The following is a 21,217-nucleotide window of genomic DNA, read 5'->3' on the forward strand; positions in this document are numbered from 1 at the left end:
GGGGAAACATATTGCCCACTTGATTTATTTTCAACGAGTTTTAATCAGTTTCAAAAGTGTTTCCCCCAAAAATTAACTGAAATGCCTTCAAACCCATGAATTAATCCAGGTAAAAACAAGCACCCTGGCTTGCTTTATAGCAAACCTTGGGCCAGCCTCATCTCTTGTCACTCCCCCAGGGCTGCCGCTGGCTCCCTTCCTTCTCAGCAGGGCATCTGCCCTCCTCCCTGGGGGGAAATAGAAACTGCAGTCTTTTACAGATCAGCTCTGGGTCATCCAAGGGCAGCCTTGCCTGCCCTTTCCCCTGCTCTGCAGAGCTGATTCTTCCCCACCCCAGACCATGAGCTCACGCTTGTCAGAGACAGTGTGTGTCCCCTCACCTCCACAGAGATCCCCTCCCTCAATCCCTTGTCTTCTCTCTAGACCCCAGTCCCTCCCCCTCTCTTCTGGGTGTTTCCATCGGCTGTGTGAAAAGCTTGGTCTTTCATCTTAAACACAAATCGTTCCGGCAGCCCTTCGCCTCTCACACTTGGGTCTCTAACAGAGTTGTCTGTATTCTCAGTGACCCTTGCAACTTACTCCTCAACCCACTGACATCAAGATCCGACCTCTGCTGCTGCTTGCAGTGGCCTTTCTGTTTGCAAGCTAATCTTGCCACCCTGTTAACACTGATGAATATTTCCTCAAAAACAAAACAAACACCTTCTTTGTGCCTGTGACTGGGCTCTCTGCGTGTCCTGTTTCGCCTCAGGAGCCTCTCCCTCATGTTCTTCCACCGGGTTCTGGTCTCCCCTCCTCTGCAAGCCACCCCAGAAAGAGAGATTTACTGGTTTCAAATTCGCCCTTATGTCTTGTCAGCAGCCTGTGACTTTTGTTTGTTTTGTTTTGTTTGGGCACAAAGGAAACATTGATTTTGACTATTATCTTGAAAGTTACCACTTTAAAACGTTGGAGAATCTGCAGCACCTTTGCTTCCAGGTTCCGGGTGCTTGCTCCCTGCAGCATTAATGAATGTGGCCCTCTCAGGACACATGCCCGTTATTTCTCTCTTCATGTTGGTGGTGGTTACAACTTCCGGAATAAACTTGGAAGAGAATTCATTCTGACGGGTCACCCTATGTGTGTCCTTGTCAGAATTCCAAACTCACTGCCATCGAGTGGATGCTGGTTCCCAGCAATCCAGGAGGACAGAACTGCCCCCTGTGAGTTTCTGAGACTGTAACTCTTTACAGGGGGAAAAGTCCCAGTTTTCTGCACCAGGTGATGAAAACTCCGTCGGGTTTTCAGTGGCTAATTTTTCTGCAGTAGCTCACCAGGCCTTTCTACTGAGGTACTCCCAGGCAGATTCTACTCTCCAACCTCTTGGGTAGCAGTTGCACATGTTCATCGTTTATACTGTGGGACTGACTCCCTGGACTATCACTGTCTGGGCCGGAGCTGACGGCCGACTCTCCAGCCCCAGTCCACAATGCTAAACCTGCTTGGCAGAGCGGGGCCAACGTGGTCCGAGCAACGTGGTTCTGCTCCGAGGCTCTCCGTCGTGTGTGTGTGTGTGTGTTCAGAACAATAGGTGACATACATTTTAATGGGAGCACATGCAGAAATAGAACTCAGAAACTCAAGGTTAAAGCCCTGCTGCTGTGACACTGTGCAAACTTCAGCCCACTGTCCACAGAATCACGAGGAAAGTAGGGAGTGAAGTTTATACAAGGAACACATGAACTGTGGTTCTCAAACTCACAGTGAGTTGACGTCAACCCACAGTGACCCCATAGGACAGGGTAGAACTGCCTCTGTGAGTTTCTGAGACTAACGCTTCACGGGAGTAGAAAGCCCTGTCTCTCCCTCAGAGCGGCTGGTGGTTTCAAAGGACTCACCTTGTGGTGAGCAGCCCAAAGTGTTACCATATCCTCACCAGGTCTCCTGATAAATGCTGACAGCCTAGATCCTTAGTAGACCAGAAACAAATTCACGCCTCACAGGATTTTCCAGACTGTAATCTTTACCGAAGCGGACTGGGGATGTGGAACTCTGATTGGATAACCTCATGTGACCACTACTGCCATAGATCTTGATGTACACTTGTCTTTTGCAGTATCGCCTTGGAGAAAAACTCCACAAGGGCAGTTCCACCTTTCCTCTAAGGTTGCTGTGAGCCGGCATGGCCTCAAGGACAGTGAGTCTGAAGTATTGGTTTATCCTCCAACCAAACCAAGCTCCTGGCCATCAAGTTTTCATGGCAGTGACAGAGACTGTCACTGTTGATGGTACTAGAAAGCCTCATCGTTCTCCCGAGGAGTGGCTTGTGGTTTTGAACTGCTGACCTTCTGTATCGTTAGTGGGAATAAAATAGGATCTCATCTGTGGTGGTGATTTGCCTCACTCTGATGGCTAATGAAGCCGAGCATCTTTCCTCGAGGTTTGGTGGCCAATTCTGCCTCCCTTTTGGGATGAAATGTCTTTTCAAGCTCTTCGCTTGTTTTATGATTGGGCTCTTTGCCTTTGTCCAAGTTTTATACTCATATATATTCTGTTTGTTAGAATATTACTGGACATAGGACTTTTCAAGAAACGCAATCAGAAGTTAGTGTTTTGGTGAAGACTTTTGATAAACTTTTTCATCTCTTCAGTGTGTCTTCACTGTTTGTGGTACTATTGTTTTAGGTAATCCATTGTTGGAAGTGTGCCCTGACCGCATGGCCCTCACCGGTTCTTCTAAGTAGTTGATAGTTTCAATTTGTACATTCATTTACCTCCTTATCCTTTATTTCCATTGTGTGGTAGTTATATAATCTGTTGTCAGTTTGAGAGGATTATAAGTGAAGGGGTGGAGTCTCACCTGTATAGCCCATGTGGCCTCTGTGTGGGCATGGCCTTCTCCTGAGGATTCTGGGAATTTCTGTATTTCCTCCTTGGAGGCAGGAGACTCTCTCTGCTCACTACCTGAGAGACGCTCTCCTGACAAGACACATAACACTAAGCTGATAGACTCCATGCCCTGGAAACTGGAGGAGCCACGTGGAAACGCCTCCCAGCACTAAGTTGCTTACAATGCCACTGGATCTACATGAGTTCCCACCCACTGGCCTGTGATCTTCCTGAATTTGGTATATTGCATGTGTTTCATGAGTCAGAAGAGGACTTTATAGATTGGTTTTGGACATTTGGGCTAATACTGGATTTACAGACTTGATCTGGACTGGGCTGGGATGTTTTTTCAATGTTCAGTGGCTCTTGTATATAATCCTCTTCCATATACACATATGAGCGTCTGTGAATTTGTTTCTCTGGTCTACCCAGACTGACAAACCTTGTTTTTGTGTATGACGTGAGACATGGGTCTTGTTTGATTTTTCTGCATGTGGCAATCCAGTTTTCCCAGTACCATGCATTGAAGAGATTCTTCTTGCCCCATCAAATGAACTTGGTATCCTTGTTCAGGAATCAGTTGGCCGCAATCCCAATTGGACTATAGATATGTAGGCTTGCTTTTAGTTCCTTGTGGAAGAATTCTGAAGGTAAGAATCAAATCCTAGCTTGACCTAGTTCTCTAGACTCTGCGCTGCTGTTAGTAGCTGTTGAGATGATTGCTATTCGTGGGGACCCCATGTGTGCTGAGTAGAACTGCTCATAGGCCTCAAGGCTGTGACTTCAGCGAAGCAGAGCATCAGACCTGCCTCCCGAGGTGCCTCCAGAGGGATTCGAACACCTCACCTTTCGGCTAGTAGTTGAGTGTTGATGTTCTTCACAGACCAGACAACTATTTACTGAGTCCTTTCTCATTTCAGTCTGGTGGGCAATTAGACACAAATACTCTTGGTCTTCAGACTCTAGCCCCTCTGAGGATGGAACTTTTCGGGTACCTCAGAAATCACTAATTTATGCAGAAGCCCCGTTAGGTAGAGGAGATTATACTGTCAGTGGTAACGATGGTGCGATCCCAGGGGACATAGAATAGTTGTGTTGCTCGTCTTTTTGTGTCTGCGTCTGTGTGAACAGAACGCATGTTGACATCCTCATTGTTGTCTCTCTTCAGAATGTTAAACAGGTAAGATGATGGGGGTGATGGCTTCGTGAATGTATAGATTTGTCAAAACCTACCAAGTCCTGCCCCTTAAATCATGTGCCATTTATTGTGCCAGTCATACCTCCCGAAAGCTGTTAAAATGGAATGACATTAATAGAAATGTACATAACAAGAACAGCTGTATTCCTGAAGGCTTTATCTTTTGTGAAAGATAAAACAGTACCTCTGTTTACGTCATCATCTCGAATTAGACTGTGAATTAAACCTTGGTGGGATTTTTCTACACTGGAAACGTAGCTCTTCCTGTAACCGGAGCTAGACCTGCAAAGCCTGTGCTGGCTCCCTCGCCACTGCTTCTCACCCTTGGTACCTTGAAGGCCAGTGAAGCATCACACCGTCAGACCCCATCCAGAGCCTGGGGGTGAGCTGCTCTCCCCTCCTAAGGGCTAACAGCGGGGAACTGGCATCCTTAAATGACCCGTTATTTAAAGGGCAGAGCTTAGTAAGTACACCAAGTTTGTGCTTTCTAGCTCATACCTAGCTAGCTACTTGCTCTCATTTTCTGGAATACTTTCCTCCAGTCTGAGTTGCCGAGAATATCACCTTGAAGTAAAGGCGTGAAGGACCCCGGTGAAAACGCGGACCCTTGCTTTAAAGTGTCTCGGCAGCATGAATGCAGACGCAATGTTGCACCATGGGGGAAGGATGAATAAGGGTATAGTTGCATCCTCTGGGGTTAGACTGCTCTGCTTACTTCCCCCAGTTCTCTTCCCGGGAAGAGGCCGTCTAGAAGACACCATGGAGTGGTGTTACTGTCACCTGGGGCGCTTCCGTGCATGTATTTTCATGTCCTCTTGGCTTGTCTGTGACACGTGCCAGTCCAGCGGGCATAGTTCTGCCTTTGCGAATGAGTGTTGTTGAATGTTTTGCCCTCGCCCCAATCCTGTTGGTGTAAATCTCACCCAGTCACTTAAGCTTTCAACTTGTACAAGTCAACAATTCGCATATTTCTGTCCAAAAAGCTGGTGCAAACTTGCGTAGTTTCCTTTTCTTAACAGTGTTTTAAACTCTATACTATTGGCTCAACTAATGGTGCTATCGACAGAATTAATTAACCTTGTGCCCCACTGGGATGTTTATAATGTTCTCTAATAAATTGACAAAGATGTCTCTAAAGTGAACCAGGGACATATATAAACCACAGATGTATGAATGGACTTTGTGCTCACACTTAATTGTACCCATAATCTAAGAACAATTAGTTCTTGTGACATAACCTACTTGATACTTTGATGGAGAGATCACTAACGATACAGGCGCTATATTAGAGAAAACTGATGAAGAAATCAGATGGTACCTGGCTAGCAGAAAGAATAGCGTCTGTGGTCTCACGGGCTTGTATTAAAACAAGCAACCATCTAGGGGAGACACCATCCAAATCCACATGGAAGAAGCACACCAGCCTGTAGTATCCAAGGACTATAAATAACAAAATCAAAATCTGAAAGAGGGAACGGTGTTACAGCTTAAATGGTGAGCACCCAGTTTGCAGACGGCTATGGATGACAGTGGAAGCCCAAAATCCATCTGCGGGGTCCCTGCATGGATGAAACCTCTGATAAATCCCTTCAGTTTTTAATATTTTTTGCTTTCTTTTCAATTGAGTTTTTTTGATGTTTTATTTGTCACTATTACTGGGTTTTTGTTTTGTATGTTTTTCTGCATATTAAATCCAGGCTAGAGCAATCTGTGGAGAGAGGAACTGGATTAATAATTACCTAGGACATGGCAGGAGAGGTTGGGAGGGAGGGTAGTGTAATGGGGTACTCACTAAAAAAAGAAAATGTTCTACAGTTGGTTGTGGTGATGATGGCACAGCTCTTCATTGAATCCACCCATAAGATTGTATAATATGTGAATTATATAACAATAACAATAATTTTTTTAAACTGCTGGCACCCACGACAGCAGTGTCCGAAGACAAGGCACCATTTTGGAGAATATTGACATTATCCTTAATTAAAGAGTGGTCTTATGCGTGTGGCTCTCCTCTTTCAGGTTAAAGAAGAAATGGAAATTCTCAGCCGAGATAAAGGCGTGAACTCTTTCAAGATGTTTATGGCCTACAAAGATCTGTACATGGTGAGGGACAGCGAGCTGTATGAAGCCTTCTCTCAGTGCAAGGAAATCGGAGCAATTGCTCAGGTCCATGCAGAAAATGGCGACTTAATCGCCGAGGTAAGCATTTGCATTCCAGGTCTCCCTCGGGAAAGAAAAGGGCTAGAACTTTAGGTGAAATAAAAAGCAAAACATTAGAAAACAAACCCCAAGCCATGACCATGGAAGCAGCTCTGGCTGGCAGCTCCCCCTGTGTTGCCGAGTAGAACTGCTCCAGGGGGCTGGGGTCTTTGCCAGGGCAGATCACCAGTCCTGCCCTCTGCCTCCCCGGGTGGGTCTGGCCTGCCCGCCTTCCGGTTAGTGGTAGCGAGCCAAGCGTTGGGTCCACCCAGGTCCTGAAGTTGTCACGCTGGTCTGATGCCTGGAAAGGACAGACACGGAGACTGGTGATCAGAAATCAGCTGATGCTCTTGGGCCACCGCTCTGTCACTCAGGTGGCATGTGAACGGAGGATTTCCTCTTTTCAAACCGCTGACTGGAGCTTAAGCATTGTGTGTTACAGAAACACAAACGCTTTCCTTTCTCTGCTAGCACCTGGTTCTTTTGTTTTCCCTGATTGGAATCAGGTTGCTGCTTCAGAATGCTAAGGGAGAGCAGCCTCCGCAGAGCTGGATGATTTAAGCAGTATATTCGGGGGGGGGGGGGAGGGGGGGTGCTGTATAAAGCCCCGCTCTAGTTAGAAGCTGGGCATTAAATGCACTCTGGAGGGATCTAGCTGATGTTTATTTCCCGTGTGGGTTCCATTGCTAATGGGGCAGGGAATGCCGTCCATGGGATTTAAGGAGCTGTCTCTCCCCCTCCATAGTAGCTGCTGCTCTCTCTCCTCCCCCTCCCCCCCCCCCCAGGAGACATTAAGTCAGTGAGGTTGAGGCTCTCTGGCCAGGAGGCAGCATGGCGTAATGAGAAGAGAGCCAAGCAAACCAAACCGATCTCCCTGCCTTCGAGTCAATGCTGACTCATAGCGACCCGACAGAACAGGATTGAATGGACCTGTGGGTTTCCCAGACCAGAACTCTTTTTTTTCAGGAACGGAAAGCTTCATTTGTCTCCTGGGCAATGAATGGCTGCTGGTTTGGAATTGCTCACCTTGTGATTTGCAGCCCAGTGTGTCACACCCGCCCCCTCACCCCCACGCCGCCGTCAGGGCTCCCAGGAAGAGAGCAGGCCCTGTAAGACCAGACAGACTGCGGTTTAAGTGGATTCTTCCCAGGCCAGTGAGGACTGTGATTTAGTAAAACGTGAAATGAATGTATCTATTGCGGTGCAATGAGTCACTGCAGCCAGGATCTAATTTGGGGAATTAGATTGAAAAGAGCACCACCCACCCAACCAAACTCACTGCCACTGAGTTGACTGCAACTCATAGCGACCCTATGGGACAGCGTAGAATGGCCGTGTGGGTTTCTGCAGCTTTAAATCGTTGCAGGAGCAGAGACTCTCATCCTGCTCCCAAGGAAGCCGCTGGGGTTTGAATGGCTGATGGATCCGGTGAGCAGCTCTGTGCACTGCCAGGCCTCTGAGACCTAGCTTCCTGGGTTTGTGCTAAGCCTTAAGAAGTCTTCTGGTGCATGCTACTTTTCTAAGAATGTGCTGTGAACTGGCTTCCCGTCTTTCCGTTTTGCAGTCACTCCGGGTCATTTCATTTGAAACACACGTGTGAAAAGTCACACACAGCATGTGCTGTTGGCTGTGGGCCTGTTGGTCTTGACACCTAGCGACCTCAGGCGGCAAAGCAGAACTGCTTCCACAGAGCTTTCGAGGCTGTGATGTTTCCGGAAGTAAGTTGGCAAATCTGTCAGCTGCGGAGTTGGGCGAGTTTGAATCACCAACCTTTTGGTTAGCAGTGAGGCTCTTAACCGTGGTACCAGCAGGGCTCACATACCTCATTCTCCAAGCCCACTGCCATGGAGGGGCCTCGTAGGAACCCCCAGCCCCCCCCCCCCCGAGGTTTCCTAGAATAAATCTTTACCAGAACAGGTAAATTTGGCTGCCGACTCTGCCATCAAGTCAGTGCGACTTGTAGCGTCTCTACAGGGCAGAGGAGAACCGCCCCCTGTGGTTTTCTGAGACTTACATTCTTACAGGAGCAGCAAGCCTCCTCCCTGCCCCTCACAGTGTCTGCTGGATTCAAACCCTCAGCCAGGTGGTTGGTAGCCTGACGCCGAATCCATAGCATCACTGGCACTCCTTGACATATCGAGTATGAACATTATTTTGTTTGAATACACGTAGGTTGTATTTGCGTATGTACACAATAGCGTTCATATGCACATACCCACACCTAACACATCTGGAAACCAGGGCGGTACATTTGTGAAGTGAATCAGCAGTGTTTGGCTTTAGTAAACCTCGTGTTGGCATCTTTCAGGGAGCGAAGAAGATGTTGGCCTTGGGGATCACTGGCCCTGAGGGCCACGAGCTGTGCCGCCCTGAAGCCGTGGAGGCAGAGGCCACCATGAGAGCCATCACCATAGCCAGCGCCGTCAACTGCCCGCTCTACATCGTGCACGTGATGAGCAAATCCGCTGCAAAGGTGGTAGCTGATGCCAGGAGAGACGGTAACTTCCAGAAGACAATCTTGGTAGAGCCCAAACAAACAAAAAAAAAAAACCAAACCCCTCACACCCAAACAAATCAAACTCGCCGTCATCTCATAGAGACCCTACAGGACAGGCAGAACTGGCCCCACAGGTTTCCGAGACTGTAACTCTAGTTTACAGGAATAGTTTCATCTTCTATTCAAGGAATGGCGGTGGGTTTTGAACTGTCGACCTTGCTGTTAAGCAGCCCAACACAACCACTATACCACCAGGGCTCCTTGGGTAGACAGAGCTCCGTGTTAGCTAACCAGGAAAGTCAAATGACTGCTGTGTCTGCTAAGGCTCCGGAGAAGGGTGTACGTGAACTTCCATGTTTCTTCCTGGCTTTCCATCAGCATCGGTTCCATTCCTTTCATCCTTGTTGTACGTGGCTACTTTTGTTTTGTTTTGTTTTCCTTTTTCATCATCCCCTGACTGCATTGAACTTCCTTGAGGCTATTTTTCCTCTTCCCTCAGAACTTTATGCTGTTTCCTTGAACAATGTGTTCCTAATCCTTAATGTCGCACTTGGGGTGTGATGACTGGTGGATAGACTTTTACTCAGAGTGACTTCAGGCGACAGTAGAACTGCCCCCCTAGGGTTTTCTAGGTTGTCAACTTAATGGGGGCAGAACACCAGATCTTTCTCTCGTGGCTGGGGCCATCGGAGCAGCCAAGCTTTGGATCAGCAACCAAGCATCGGAACCATGGGACCACCGGGCTCAGGGAAGCTGCGAGCTGCCCACTTTGGGATTGGATAGATAACGGCAAGCTCTGCAGTTTCCTTGGAAGAAGCTGCCCAGTCTCGTCCACATCTTCCTTGTCCCTCCCATCAACTGGATCAGGGACACAGACAGACTCAGCAAAGTCCTTGTGAAGTGATTTGCTTAACAGCAACCTGGGTGTAGGGACAATAAGAGCAATTCTACAATGAAAACTATAAACCAAAGTTATTATTTTTTTGTGGGGGGGTCTCGTCCAGCGAGACCCTCACGCGGTGACCCGAAGGGGCAGCGAACCTGGATGGAAAAAAGACAGAGACATGGAGCAAGACAAGTGCTGATCAAGCCTGTCTATTTTGTCAAAACTCGGGGTATATATTTACATTAAAGAGGAACTGGGAGGTGTATATGCTAATAAGGCATACTGCATAACATCGAATACAATATGTGTATTATAATGAAGCATAACAATGTTAGCCAATCAGCTGCAGGTAGGAAGTGGGAGGCACATATTCTAATGAGGCATACTGTGTAACAACCAATCGGCTACATGTTCTAATGAAGCATACTGTAGAACAACCAATTCAGGCACATGTTCCTAATCAGGTAAAAAGGGCATGCAACATGAGGTCCGCATGCTAATTAAGGCTTACCAGATGAACCACTAATTTCGTTATGTTCCTAATACGGTATGTCTGCAGTCCAATGGGTGCTCAGTATTTTAACCAATGGCAACAAGGTCAGTTATCGCAACTGCCCGTGCTACAGAGTACGTAGCTTGGAATGTGGGGCGAATTTGGGCAGGAAACAAAGCCTTGCTGTTAGGAAGCAGCCAAGTTTCTGCTACGTGGCTGAGGCCAAGGTCTTAATGGTTATTGGCTCCCAACATTTTTTAAATCATTTTATTGGCCGCTCATGCAATTCTTATCACAATCCATACATACATCCATTGTGTCAAGCACATTGTACATTTGTTGCCATCATCATTCTCAAAACATTTGCCTTCTACTTGAGCCCTTAATATCAGCTCATTTTCCCCTTCCCTCCCCACTCCCCCTCCCTCATGAACCCTTCATAATTCATAAATTATTATTTTGTCATATCTTACACTGTCCAACATCTTCCTTCACCCACTTTTCTGTTGTCTATACCCCAGGGAGGAGGTTAAGTGTAGATCCTTGTAATCAGTTCCCCCTTTCTACTCAACCTTCCCTCCACCCTCCAGGTATTGCCACTCTCACCACTGGTCCTAAAGGGGTCATCTGTCCTGGATTCCCTTGTTTCCAGTTCCTATCTATACCAATGTACATCCTCTGGTCTAGCCAGATTTATAAGATAGAATTGGGATAGTAAGGGGAGGGAAGCATTTTAGAACTAGAAAGTTATGTTTAATCGTTGCTACCCTGCACCCTGACTGACTCATCTCCTCCCCACAACCCTTCAGTAAGGAGGTGTCCAGTTGCCTACAGATGGGCTTTGGGTCTCCACTCTGCACTCATCCACATTTACAATGATATGATTTTTTATTCTTTGATGTCTGATACCTGGTCCCCTCTACACCTCATCACACAGGCTGGTGTGCTTCTTCCATGTGGGCTTTGATGATTCTGAGCTAGATGGCTGCTTGTTTACCTACAAGCCTTTAAGACCCCAGATGCGATATCTCTTGATAGCTTGGCACCATCAGCTTTCTTCACATTTGCTTATGCATACATTTGTCTTCAGTCATCGCAGTCGGGAAGGTGTGCATCATGGAATGCCAATTTAATAGAACAAAGTGTTCTTGCATTGAGTAAGCATTTGAGTGGCGGTACAATGTCTAATACTAAACCTATAAATATATGCACGTAGATCTATTTCCCTACCTTCCTATATAAATATATTTACATATGTACATACCTGTATTTAGACCTCTATAAATGCCCTTTGTCTCCTAGGTTTTTCCTCTATTTCCTTTTACTTTGCTCTTGTCCCACTATCATGCTCAGCCTTCATTTGGGTTTCAGTAATTTGGGTTACATTGCCCTTGCTGAATCCCTACCAGGCCTCTCACACCCTCCTCGCACTAATTTTGGATCACTTGTTGCTCCCCTGTCCCTGGGTTGGTCAACACCACCTCCTTACTCCTACCTCCCCCTCTCCCATGTCCTCCGGGAAACATTGGTCCCGTTGTTTTCTCCTCCAGACTGTTCATTGAGCCTATCTTATCTAGATAGACCTGCAGAAATAAAATGCATTAAAAAAAACCAGGCATAGCAAGACAAAGTGACAAAAGAGAACACAACGATGACACACACAAGAAACCAATGACCCATAAAAGAATAAATTAAAAGAGAAAAATTTTTTAAAAGAAAGAAAACCCTGTAGATAGATCAAGGTCTGATTTTTGACCTCTAGGCGTGTCCTCCAGTCAAGTCCAATGGGGTGCCATGCTCGGGGCCCCAGAATCTATCCCTTGCACTCCCTAGGGAGCTCCTTGCTCTGGCTCCCCCAGTCCCCCGCCCTGCTTTGCTCTGCCTCACGGATTTAGTGTTTTGCCTAGGTGTCTCTGGGCAGTCTGGGCCAATCCCAACACTGAGTCTCCAGTGTTGTCCCCCGTAGGGCCATGGGTCAGCGAGGGACGTCGTGTCTCATAGTGGTCCATTCTGTGCATTAGCTGTTCAGAGCAGGGATATCGTCCTCCAGGTCTGGTGGGCCAGGATGTGCTCCACTCTCACTTCCTCTACCTTCATTTGCTCCCATTTGTGCTGATCAGATAGACCCCTCTCCCCTAGCTGCAGCTTCAGTGCTGTCCTCTAAAGTAAATTCTTCTGGGGGGAGGGGCAGCTGTCCACATAGCTGATATGGGGGCCAAAGTTTATTTTTACCCCAAATGTTCTGAAAAATGAATTGCCTGAGTTTGGTAGTTCAATGGAGTCTGTAAACCGGTGTTGAGGAGAAAAAAAAAATCAATTTTTCGTAAGAATTGGGCACAGAAATGATTTCATTCATTCATTTGCCCACTCTAGTAAATGAGGGAGAAAAGACCAACACTGGGTTTCACTCCATGACTTCAGCCCCTGCCTGTCACTCAGGTTCAGCCTCCTGCCACCTCGCCCTTAGGAATTCAGTTGATACGCAAAACAGCCTCCTGTCACCTCGCCCTTTGGAACTCCATTGATACCCAAAACAGCCTCCTGGCCATCTCAGCGCCTGTTGTTTGCATACTGTGAAAATAAAGTTGCCATGCCTGTAATTGCCTCTGAATGTCAGTTTGTCAAAATCACTTATTGTCTGAGGCTCAGTAAGAATGTTGCGCCAGCTGGATAGATTTTAAAGGCATTTAGCCGTCGGTGTCTATCTCCTGTTCAGAGTCGGCTTAGTGTTTCTCAGGCGTTAATAGGCCTTCCTACCAGTTAGGATGGCCTTCCCCTCACAGAGAACAGATTTGCAGCATGTAGATCATCCCCACCAGATGGCGCTGTTGACAACTTGATGGAACTAGTGTCTTTTAAATTACTTGCCAGGCATCTCCTCAGGTTCAGGATATAATGTAAGAAACAGTGAAATCCGCAGAAATGGTCCATCTTAACCTACCAGCAAGCTGTGATTTTTACAGTTCTGTCTGGAAGCAGCTTCCATCTAGGGTATTTATTTTGCCCTGTGATAGCATTCATTCAGGAGTGGAGGGAAAACAGAGGAAAGATGTTAGACCAAAGGACGTACACAGCTATTGAACCTCAACACAGCTAATTTTTATTTTAATTTAGACAATATATTTAAGACACTGAATAGTTCAAATGTAAAAATAAATTTTTTAATGTTTTCTAAAGTCCTTTTCCAGCTCCGGCATCCCATACCTCACTGGTGGAAGCGTTTTAATTCGTGTATTGCTGGTCTGCTCTCACACTATGTTTCTTCACAAAGTGAAACGTCAAAGGTCTCCTATGTCCATAACCGTCTGTGGCTTGATTTCTTCCCCTTCTCACTTGACAGTACATCCTGAGGGTCAGTCCTGATTGGTTATAGAGCCCGTCCTCAATTGTCTGTTAATATGCTTCCCCCATTTCTACCTCCCACCCCAATGATGCTGCTGCCGGGAAGTGTTAGGCTGTGACTTTGTTCAAGCCAGTCAGCCATTCATTCATTGGGTAAGTGATGAAACTCTCTGTCCCCATAAAGATTTACAGTCTTGGAAATTCCACATAGGGTTGATGAGCTGGAATTGACTCAGAGAGTGGGTTTGGTTGTCTATTGATGGCCACTGGAGTTTATCCTAATCCTAAACTGTGCCAATAAAATTACACTGAATTGTGTTTTCAGTACGCTATTCTGTCTTTCTGTTGAAAAAAAAATCACCACAAGACTTTGACACTTGAAAACTATACAAAATAAATGTCTATATTTTAAATGTCAAAGTCTGTGGTAATTTTTTTATTTTGCATAGTTCTCTAGGTGAGGGTCTCCGTGGGCTAAAATCTAGGTTTAGTTGAGATTGCGTTCCTTTTTGGAGACTAGAGGATAAATGGCTTTTCTTGCCTTTCTAACTTCTAGAGGCCATCCACATCCACTGGCCTGTGGCCCCTTCCTTCCATTTTCAAGGAGGGATAGTAGGTCAGACCTCCTCCCATTGTCCCAGTCTGGCTTTTTCAGAACTAGAACCCCAGGTGATTCTTATGCATGTGAAATATACCAGCCCAAAGAGGCACAAAGGATGTCTAATGACTGATTGCCTCCATTGTAATAGTTTAGACAGTTGATGGTGTTACATTAGTTTTTAGTGTCGAATTGCCAACTCCGGAACAGAAAGCAATGGGAGGGACAGCGATCAGAGGTACCCTTACTTGAGTGCTTAATATGTTCCTGACATATAGTAGTAGTTAATTCTATCTAACCTCATTTCTGAGGGAGCCCTGATGGCATAGTGATTACGAGCCGCTTTTCTGTATGGTTACATAAGCCAGCGGATGTGGTGAAGACAGGATGGTGCCCGGCTATTAAAAGATAGTGTCTGGGGTCTTAAAGGCTTGAAGTTAAACAAGCGTCCTTCCAACAATGAGGAAACAAGCCCACATGGAAGAAGCACACCAGCCAGTGTGATAGCGAGGTGTCGAGACTATGCAATGGGCATCAGAAGATTCACAATAAACAGTAAACAAACAAACAAAAATGCATTGGTAAGAATGGTGGTTGGTTGGAGCGGAGACCCAAAGCCCATCTATGGACAATGGAGCATCCCCCAACAAAGGGGTCACAGGGAGGGGGTGAGTCAATCAGGGTGCAGTAGAGCACTAATGGGTCATGCAGTATACCTCTGGTTCCTGGAAGCCTCCTCACCCCCCCACACCCCCACCTTCCACTATCACGACCTCAGTCTAGACTAGACGGGAGCATGTACACAAGTATAGGCAAGACATTAAACTCTCAACACATGAAACCCAGGAACAGCAATGGGAGTAAAGATCCCAAAAGGGTAGGGGGAAGGGGGTACAGGGGGGAGGGGGCACCAATTGCACTGAATGGCCCATAACCACACACCCCCCAGCCAGGGGGAAGAACAACAGGAACCAGAGGGGAAGGAGACAGCGGTTGGTGTGAGATTTGAAAATAATTAACAAACTATAATCTATCAGGGGGCCTTGAGGGTTGGGGAGAGGGGAAAAAAGGAGCTGATCCCAAGGGCTCAATGGAAAGTAAATGCCTAGAAATGAACGATGGAATATATGTATGCATAAGTCAGATACAATTGATGTATGGTTTGTAACAAGAGTTATAAGAGCCCCCAATAAGATGATTAAAAAAAAAAAAGTTGCAATCTGGGAAACTCACAGAGGCAGTTGGACCCTGTTAGAGGGTTGCTCTGAATCGGCATCAACTCAATGGCGGGGAGTTTGGTTTGGGTTCTTATTTTACTTCAGGGATCTCATTTATTTGCTCTATATTGTCAGCATATTTTAATTTACACTTCATTTTAATTGTCCTAAACTTGCTTTAAGCTAATTTAATCTTTGTTTTGTGACTGATTTAACGGAGGCTGGGGAGCGATCTTTAAATTAAATCACAAACCTGACGCCACCGAGTCTGCTCTGACTCAGAGACCATATGAAGTGTTTCTGAGACTGGGTTTTCCCTGGAGCTCACAGCCTCATCATTTTCCTTCAGAGTAGCTGTGGATTTGAACTGCCGACCTTTTGGTTCCGGAGCACTTTCAATTACTGCATCACCAAGGCGTCATAAGTACACTTGTCAAGTTCCGTTGAGTTGATGCCAGCTCACAGAGACCCTGCGTGTAACAGAGTGAAGCATGGCTTCGTTCCGTGCCGTCTTCAAGCCCATTGGGGCAACCGCTTTGCCAAGTCATCTAACATAGGGTCTGCCTCGTTGTGGTTGACCTTCGTTACCAATCACGATGCCCTCTCCAGAGGCGAGTCTCTCTTGATGACATGTCCAAAGTCAATGAGACAAAGCCTCAGCACCCATACGTCGAAGGAGCATCCTGGCTGTACTTCTACTGGGTCTGTTCATTCTTCTAGAACTCTGCGGTATATTCAGTATTCTTAGCCAGCACCATAAATCAAATGCGTATGCTCTTCTATGGTCTTCCTTACTCGTCCAACTTAAAAGGCTTCCTAAGTTTTGTTGACATGTAATTCACACGTCACGTAATTCATTGATTTAAACGTAGTTTTAAAAGTTGTGCGGTCATCACCACAGCCAACTTTAGAACATTTTCTTCCTTCTGTGCTCCTAACCATTAGCTCCCCATTTCTCCCCACCCCCGAGGCCCCTGGCCATCACCCTAAGAAACTAGTCATCTAGTTACTGTCTCTATGGATTCACTGACCCTGGGTTTCATTTAAAGAAAAGCACGCAACAACAAAAAGCATAACCCAATAACAATGCAAAACAGAGAGAAACCTCACTAGAAAATAATAAAAACTTGAACAAATGTAAAACCGGTCAAAAGGGAGCACTACATCTAATGACATCTGCATTAGCACACTTCGCAGGACACTCTGCCTGCTAGCAAGGCCGGGCACATCCTCGTCTCATTGTTCAGCTTTTGCTTGCATATGAGATGATGGAAAATGCCATGGCTCATTTAATAACACTTCAAAGATTTTTTGCTGCGGATTTGCCCAGTGCAATGCATCATTTGCCTTTTTCTTACTGTTGCCATGAGTGTTGATTGTGGATCAAGATGTAAACTGACTCCTGGGCCATTTTAATATTTTTCTCATTTAGCCTTGATATTGATTAGTGGTCTAGTTGTGAGGGTTTGGTTTTATATTGAGTTGCAATCCACACTGGATGCAGGAGCCGTCAGTCTTCATCAGGAAGTGCTTGAAAACCTCTTCACTTTCAGCATTCGAGGTTGTGTCATTTGTATATTGCAGGTCGTCAATGAATCTTCTTCCGGCCTATGGACAAATTCCGTTATCTTTTCATTTTTTCATGAACTTTTAAAATCCCCTCATGTGTTTGCGTTCACATATTTCAGTGGAGCTATATGTAGGTACAGATGTACACACGCATAAATACATGACCAAAATACCTGTGCTAATGTGTCTTAATAGTGCTGCTCTTGGCTGAAATTTTCAGTGCAATTTTTACTAAATTTTCCATTCAAGTTTATATGTACTTATGTCTATAAAGTCCAACTCTAGTTGTATAGCCATAGTCTATCTTTAGGGTATAAATGTAATTCTCACATGAATTTCACAATGAAACCATTTCCTGATGATTATTTCTGGTTGTTGTTCATTAAAAAGCAAGGTCCACATGCACCACCAGAGTGAGTCCATGTTGGCTAGGCACTGTGCTCTGGGCAGTGGGATTGAAAAGATCAGTTTCGCCCCCAGTGAGCTCACAGGCCCTGGGCTCCACTGTGGCCTGTGGTGTGTGGGCTGGCTGGAGCTGATTTGGTTTAGTTTTCATGTTTTCCCTTTTAGTAGAGAGCCTTACTTTCCAGGTTACTACTGTAATGTGTAACTTCTGTTGTGAAGGATTGGAGACGGATTTTGGATTTTCTATTTTCCATTTTATGGACACGCCCATCCCTCTAAAGCCCTCTTGTGTTTTAAAAGTGGCTGCCCGTTGCTTGTGGGTGCTGGGCGTGGGTGAACGGGGTCTCCCTCTCACCAGTGCACCACGCTGGTGCTGAGTAACCAGAGCTGTGGAGGGCTGGCCGAGGAGCTGTCAGGATAAATTTCAAACTCAATCTATCTTTTCTTCCCAGCACCTGAACCATTCACTGTCCTTGATGTTTTTAATCCGCTTTTTATTGTGAAGTGGGTGTAGGTTTACTGAGCAGATCACAAGTTCCCACTCAACAATTCACGCTTATGTTGTTTCAGCTCGTCTCTCGTAATCCCCCCAGGAGACGCTCACATAGCCCACTTCTTCCCTGTGTCTCTGTCCCGATTCCTCCGCCTCCTGGAACACTGTGGACTTGTCCTCCGGTAAATGCCGGCCACTTCTGCTTTCGACGGTGGATGATTCGAACCCCGGTGCGGGCCGTTCCAGACTTGAAGGGTGACTAAGGGCCAGAGTCTCGGCAGGGCGGGAAGGTCTGTCCTTGAAATTCAGAGCCAAATGATTGCTTGCATTCCTCTCCAGTTGCAAAGAAGTTAAAAACTGGCTGTGATAAATGCGTTTTGAAAATAGAATTGTGTTATGTGGAAACCAACATTTGGCCTGTGACCCCAGGGGCCTGGGAAGATGCTAGGGAGTCACATAGGCAGTCGTTGATTGGACCCAGCTGCGCATTAGAGGGACACGGAGATCTTGTGTTCCGGATGAGAATACCGAGACCGTGTGTGAGACTCATCTTGTCCAGGGTCACCAGTTACAAAGTGGTAACTGGGGACTTGAAGGGAAGTCTGGGTGTGTGCCCCACTTTACCATGCTGCCTCTGTGTCTTTTTCTTCTCTGTTCTTTTCTTCGTTTATAACTGCAGTACCCGCAATCCAGACATGCATGGCCCAGCAGGGTTTCACTCCGTGTGCTCCTGAGAAGGAGGAAACAGCTATTCTGATGAAGTGTTTATATGTGGCCCTGTCTGTTTGGTAGCCAATCCTTGTCACTCCTGGGCACTTACATCCACCTCTTGGCATCTTTCAGCCTTTTCTGACAGATCTGTGACCCCGTGGAGTGCTGGTGCTAAGTTCAGAGGAGGTACTCCACCCACAACATCCCCTTCATCCGATGCACAGCCTGTCTGGTCCCAGGGCGTGTGGGATGGCTTGGACTCGCTTCACTATTTGGAAATCCTTGAGAGTCCCGCAGAAGACTGAGCGCCTTTACGTGGGAGATTGCGTCCTAAGCACAGAGACTTCCCTGGTGGCGATGGAGCAAGGATGAGGGAGACTATGGGCAGGCACAGGACACTTGCTGAGGCTGTGGTGGGAGAGGAGTGAGGACAGAGCCATCTCCCAGGAGTTGTTGAAACCCTGTGGCCTCGAGGGTCATCAGGAGAGGCCCCGACTAACACTGATAGAGCCCTTTTCATTAAGGCGGTAAATGAACCAGTCGGTGCAATTGGAAAAGTGCTTAGCTCCGTCCACACCTAGCTGGTGGTTGATTTGAATGTTTAACAATGGCTGCTTTTTACTGAGCAAATGAAAGAGGGCATTTTGCCCGGCAACATGGTACATGGGAGAGGGGACCATTCTGGTGCATTCTTGTGCACGTGAGTTTATTTCATTTGAACGTCGTTTCTTTTTTTATTCTTTTTTAATTTATTTTTTAAACCTTTTATTGGGGGCTCGTACACCTCATCACAATCCACACATCGCTCCAGTGTGTCGAGCTTACTTGCACATATGCCGCCATCATTTTCAAAGCATTCTCTTCCCACTTGAGCCCCTGATATCAGCTCCCCTTTTCTTCCCCCTCCCTCCCCCACCTACCTTCCCTCACGAACCCTTGATAAGCTGTAGTTTATTTTTCCATATCTTACATCGTCCTCCATCACTCCTCACCCACTTTTTCGTCCCCCTGAGCAGGGGGTTCTAGTTGATCCTTGTGATCCGTTCCCTCTTTCTCCCCCCACCCTCCCCTAATCCTCCTGGTAGCTCTGCTCTCCTTGTTGGCCCTGTGGGGTTTATCTCTCCCGGATTCCCAAGCTTGATTCTTTATCCGTCAAAGGAGCCTAAGGGGGACCATGAAGGTCAAAGGAGATTGCATGTCAGAGCTTCAAGAACGATTCCAGCCCTGGTTATCCTGGAGTGGATTGCAATTCCTAGCATCCCTGGGTGTATCTCCATCAGTTTTCCAGCAGTTGATCCATCCCCAGACCTTTCTGCCAAGGTACTTTCCACCCATCAAGTGTGTTACCCACTTGTGGACGAGAGCGCTCCCTGTTTTTAGAGTCACTTCATTTCCAGCCCACACTGGAGAGAACTCTGGATCATGCGGCCTGATCCAGCCTGGAGGTCCAGCCTGTGCTTTCTCTCCACCCCCCCATCTCCCGGCCCCTTGGGGCTCCCTGCATGCCCTTGTGTTCTTACAATGTGCCCCCAGAACCTCACGGGGACGGGATGGGAGGAAGCGCTGTTAGGCCCTTTTCCTTTCTTGCTAAGAAGTGCCTGGACGTTTGCAGAATCTTCGTGGGGAGAATGTTGGACACAGCCCAGTTAACCAAGAGCTCATTGTCACTGACACACACACACACACACACACACACACACACACACACACACACAGCAGCCTGTCACATTGTAAGGACACTGAGTCCTTCTGAGGAAATTACCTGTCATCGGGCTTCAGATCTGTCTTGGCAGACTCCTGGTAGCTGCTGACACATTTGATTTTTCCGGAGAGCTATTAAAATCAGGGGTTTTTGAACAGTAATCCCGAATACCCTTGGTGGTTCCGAGCAAGGGAACAGGATGTGTGATCAGGAGCTTTCCCCTGAGAGGACGCACCAGGGAAACTCCTGAGCTGGCAACACAGTCACTAGATCCTGTCTCTGCGTCCCCATGGTCATGCATCTGCAGGGCCTTCTCTTGGAGCAGGGGGTCTCGCTGTACCTGCGAGCCAAAGTGTCTTCCTCCTACAGCTTTTCTCCGTAGCCAGTACCCTCCCTACCTCTTAGCAGTACCAGTCGTCATGTAGACCATCTGCATCATGGCAACCCAGGCCTGGTTGAGAATAGAACTCTGCCCGCTGGCACTTCCAGGAAGCCGATTGCTCAGACTCTCTTCTGAGACCGCTCTGGGCAGGTTCAAACCACCAATCTTTAAGTGACTAGGCAAGCATGTAGCCATTTGAGCCACTCAAGGGTGCCTTTAGTGCCTCTCATCCATCGCCACCAAGTCCATTCTGACTCACGGCGACCCTACCTACGGGCCCCTGAGGCGGTCAGTCTTTGTGGAAGCAGAGTTTCATCTGTCTCCCATGGAGCGGCTGGTCACTTTGACCCGTCGACCTTGTGGTTAGCAGTCGGACACTTACCCAGCAGCGCCACGAGGGCTCATTCTGTCTGGTCAGAGAGGAAGATGCTCCTGGTCTCCCCCTGGTTTCTGAGAACAAGGTGGTCGGACGAGGGTGGCAGGGGGCTGCACCTCGTGTGTGGGAAAGAAGGATCCCTGCGGGAAGGACCTGGGCCGTTGCAGTCCTGAGCCCCTGGGGGATAGCACACTTCCTTCAGAAGCCACAGTTCTTAGGTTCAACGAGGCTCAAGTCATGGGCTTTCCCATTGCTAGGCTTGCTAAAGGGAGGTGGCTAAT

General features: G+C 47.1%; 1 protein-coding gene across 1 annotated transcript in view; it reads left to right on the top strand.

The window, feature by feature from the left end:
- DPYS (dihydropyrimidinase) overlaps positions 1-21,217 on the top strand; it is a 99,297-nt gene that overhangs the window by 22,931 nt on the left and 55,149 nt on the right. The window contains exons 3-4 of the mRNA XM_075550595.1: positions 6,086-6,265; positions 8,574-8,763. Coding sequence (XP_075406710.1) covers positions 6,086-6,265; positions 8,574-8,763 — 370 coding nt within the window. The remainder of the gene's footprint in view (positions 1-6,085; positions 6,266-8,573; positions 8,764-21,217) is intronic.

The sequence above is a fragment of the Tenrec ecaudatus genome, chromosome 5 (genome assembly GCF_050624435.1).
Source record: "Tenrec ecaudatus isolate mTenEca1 chromosome 5, mTenEca1.hap1, whole genome shotgun sequence".
NCBI classification, from domain to species: domain Eukaryota; kingdom Metazoa; phylum Chordata; class Mammalia; order Afrosoricida; family Tenrecidae; genus Tenrec; species Tenrec ecaudatus.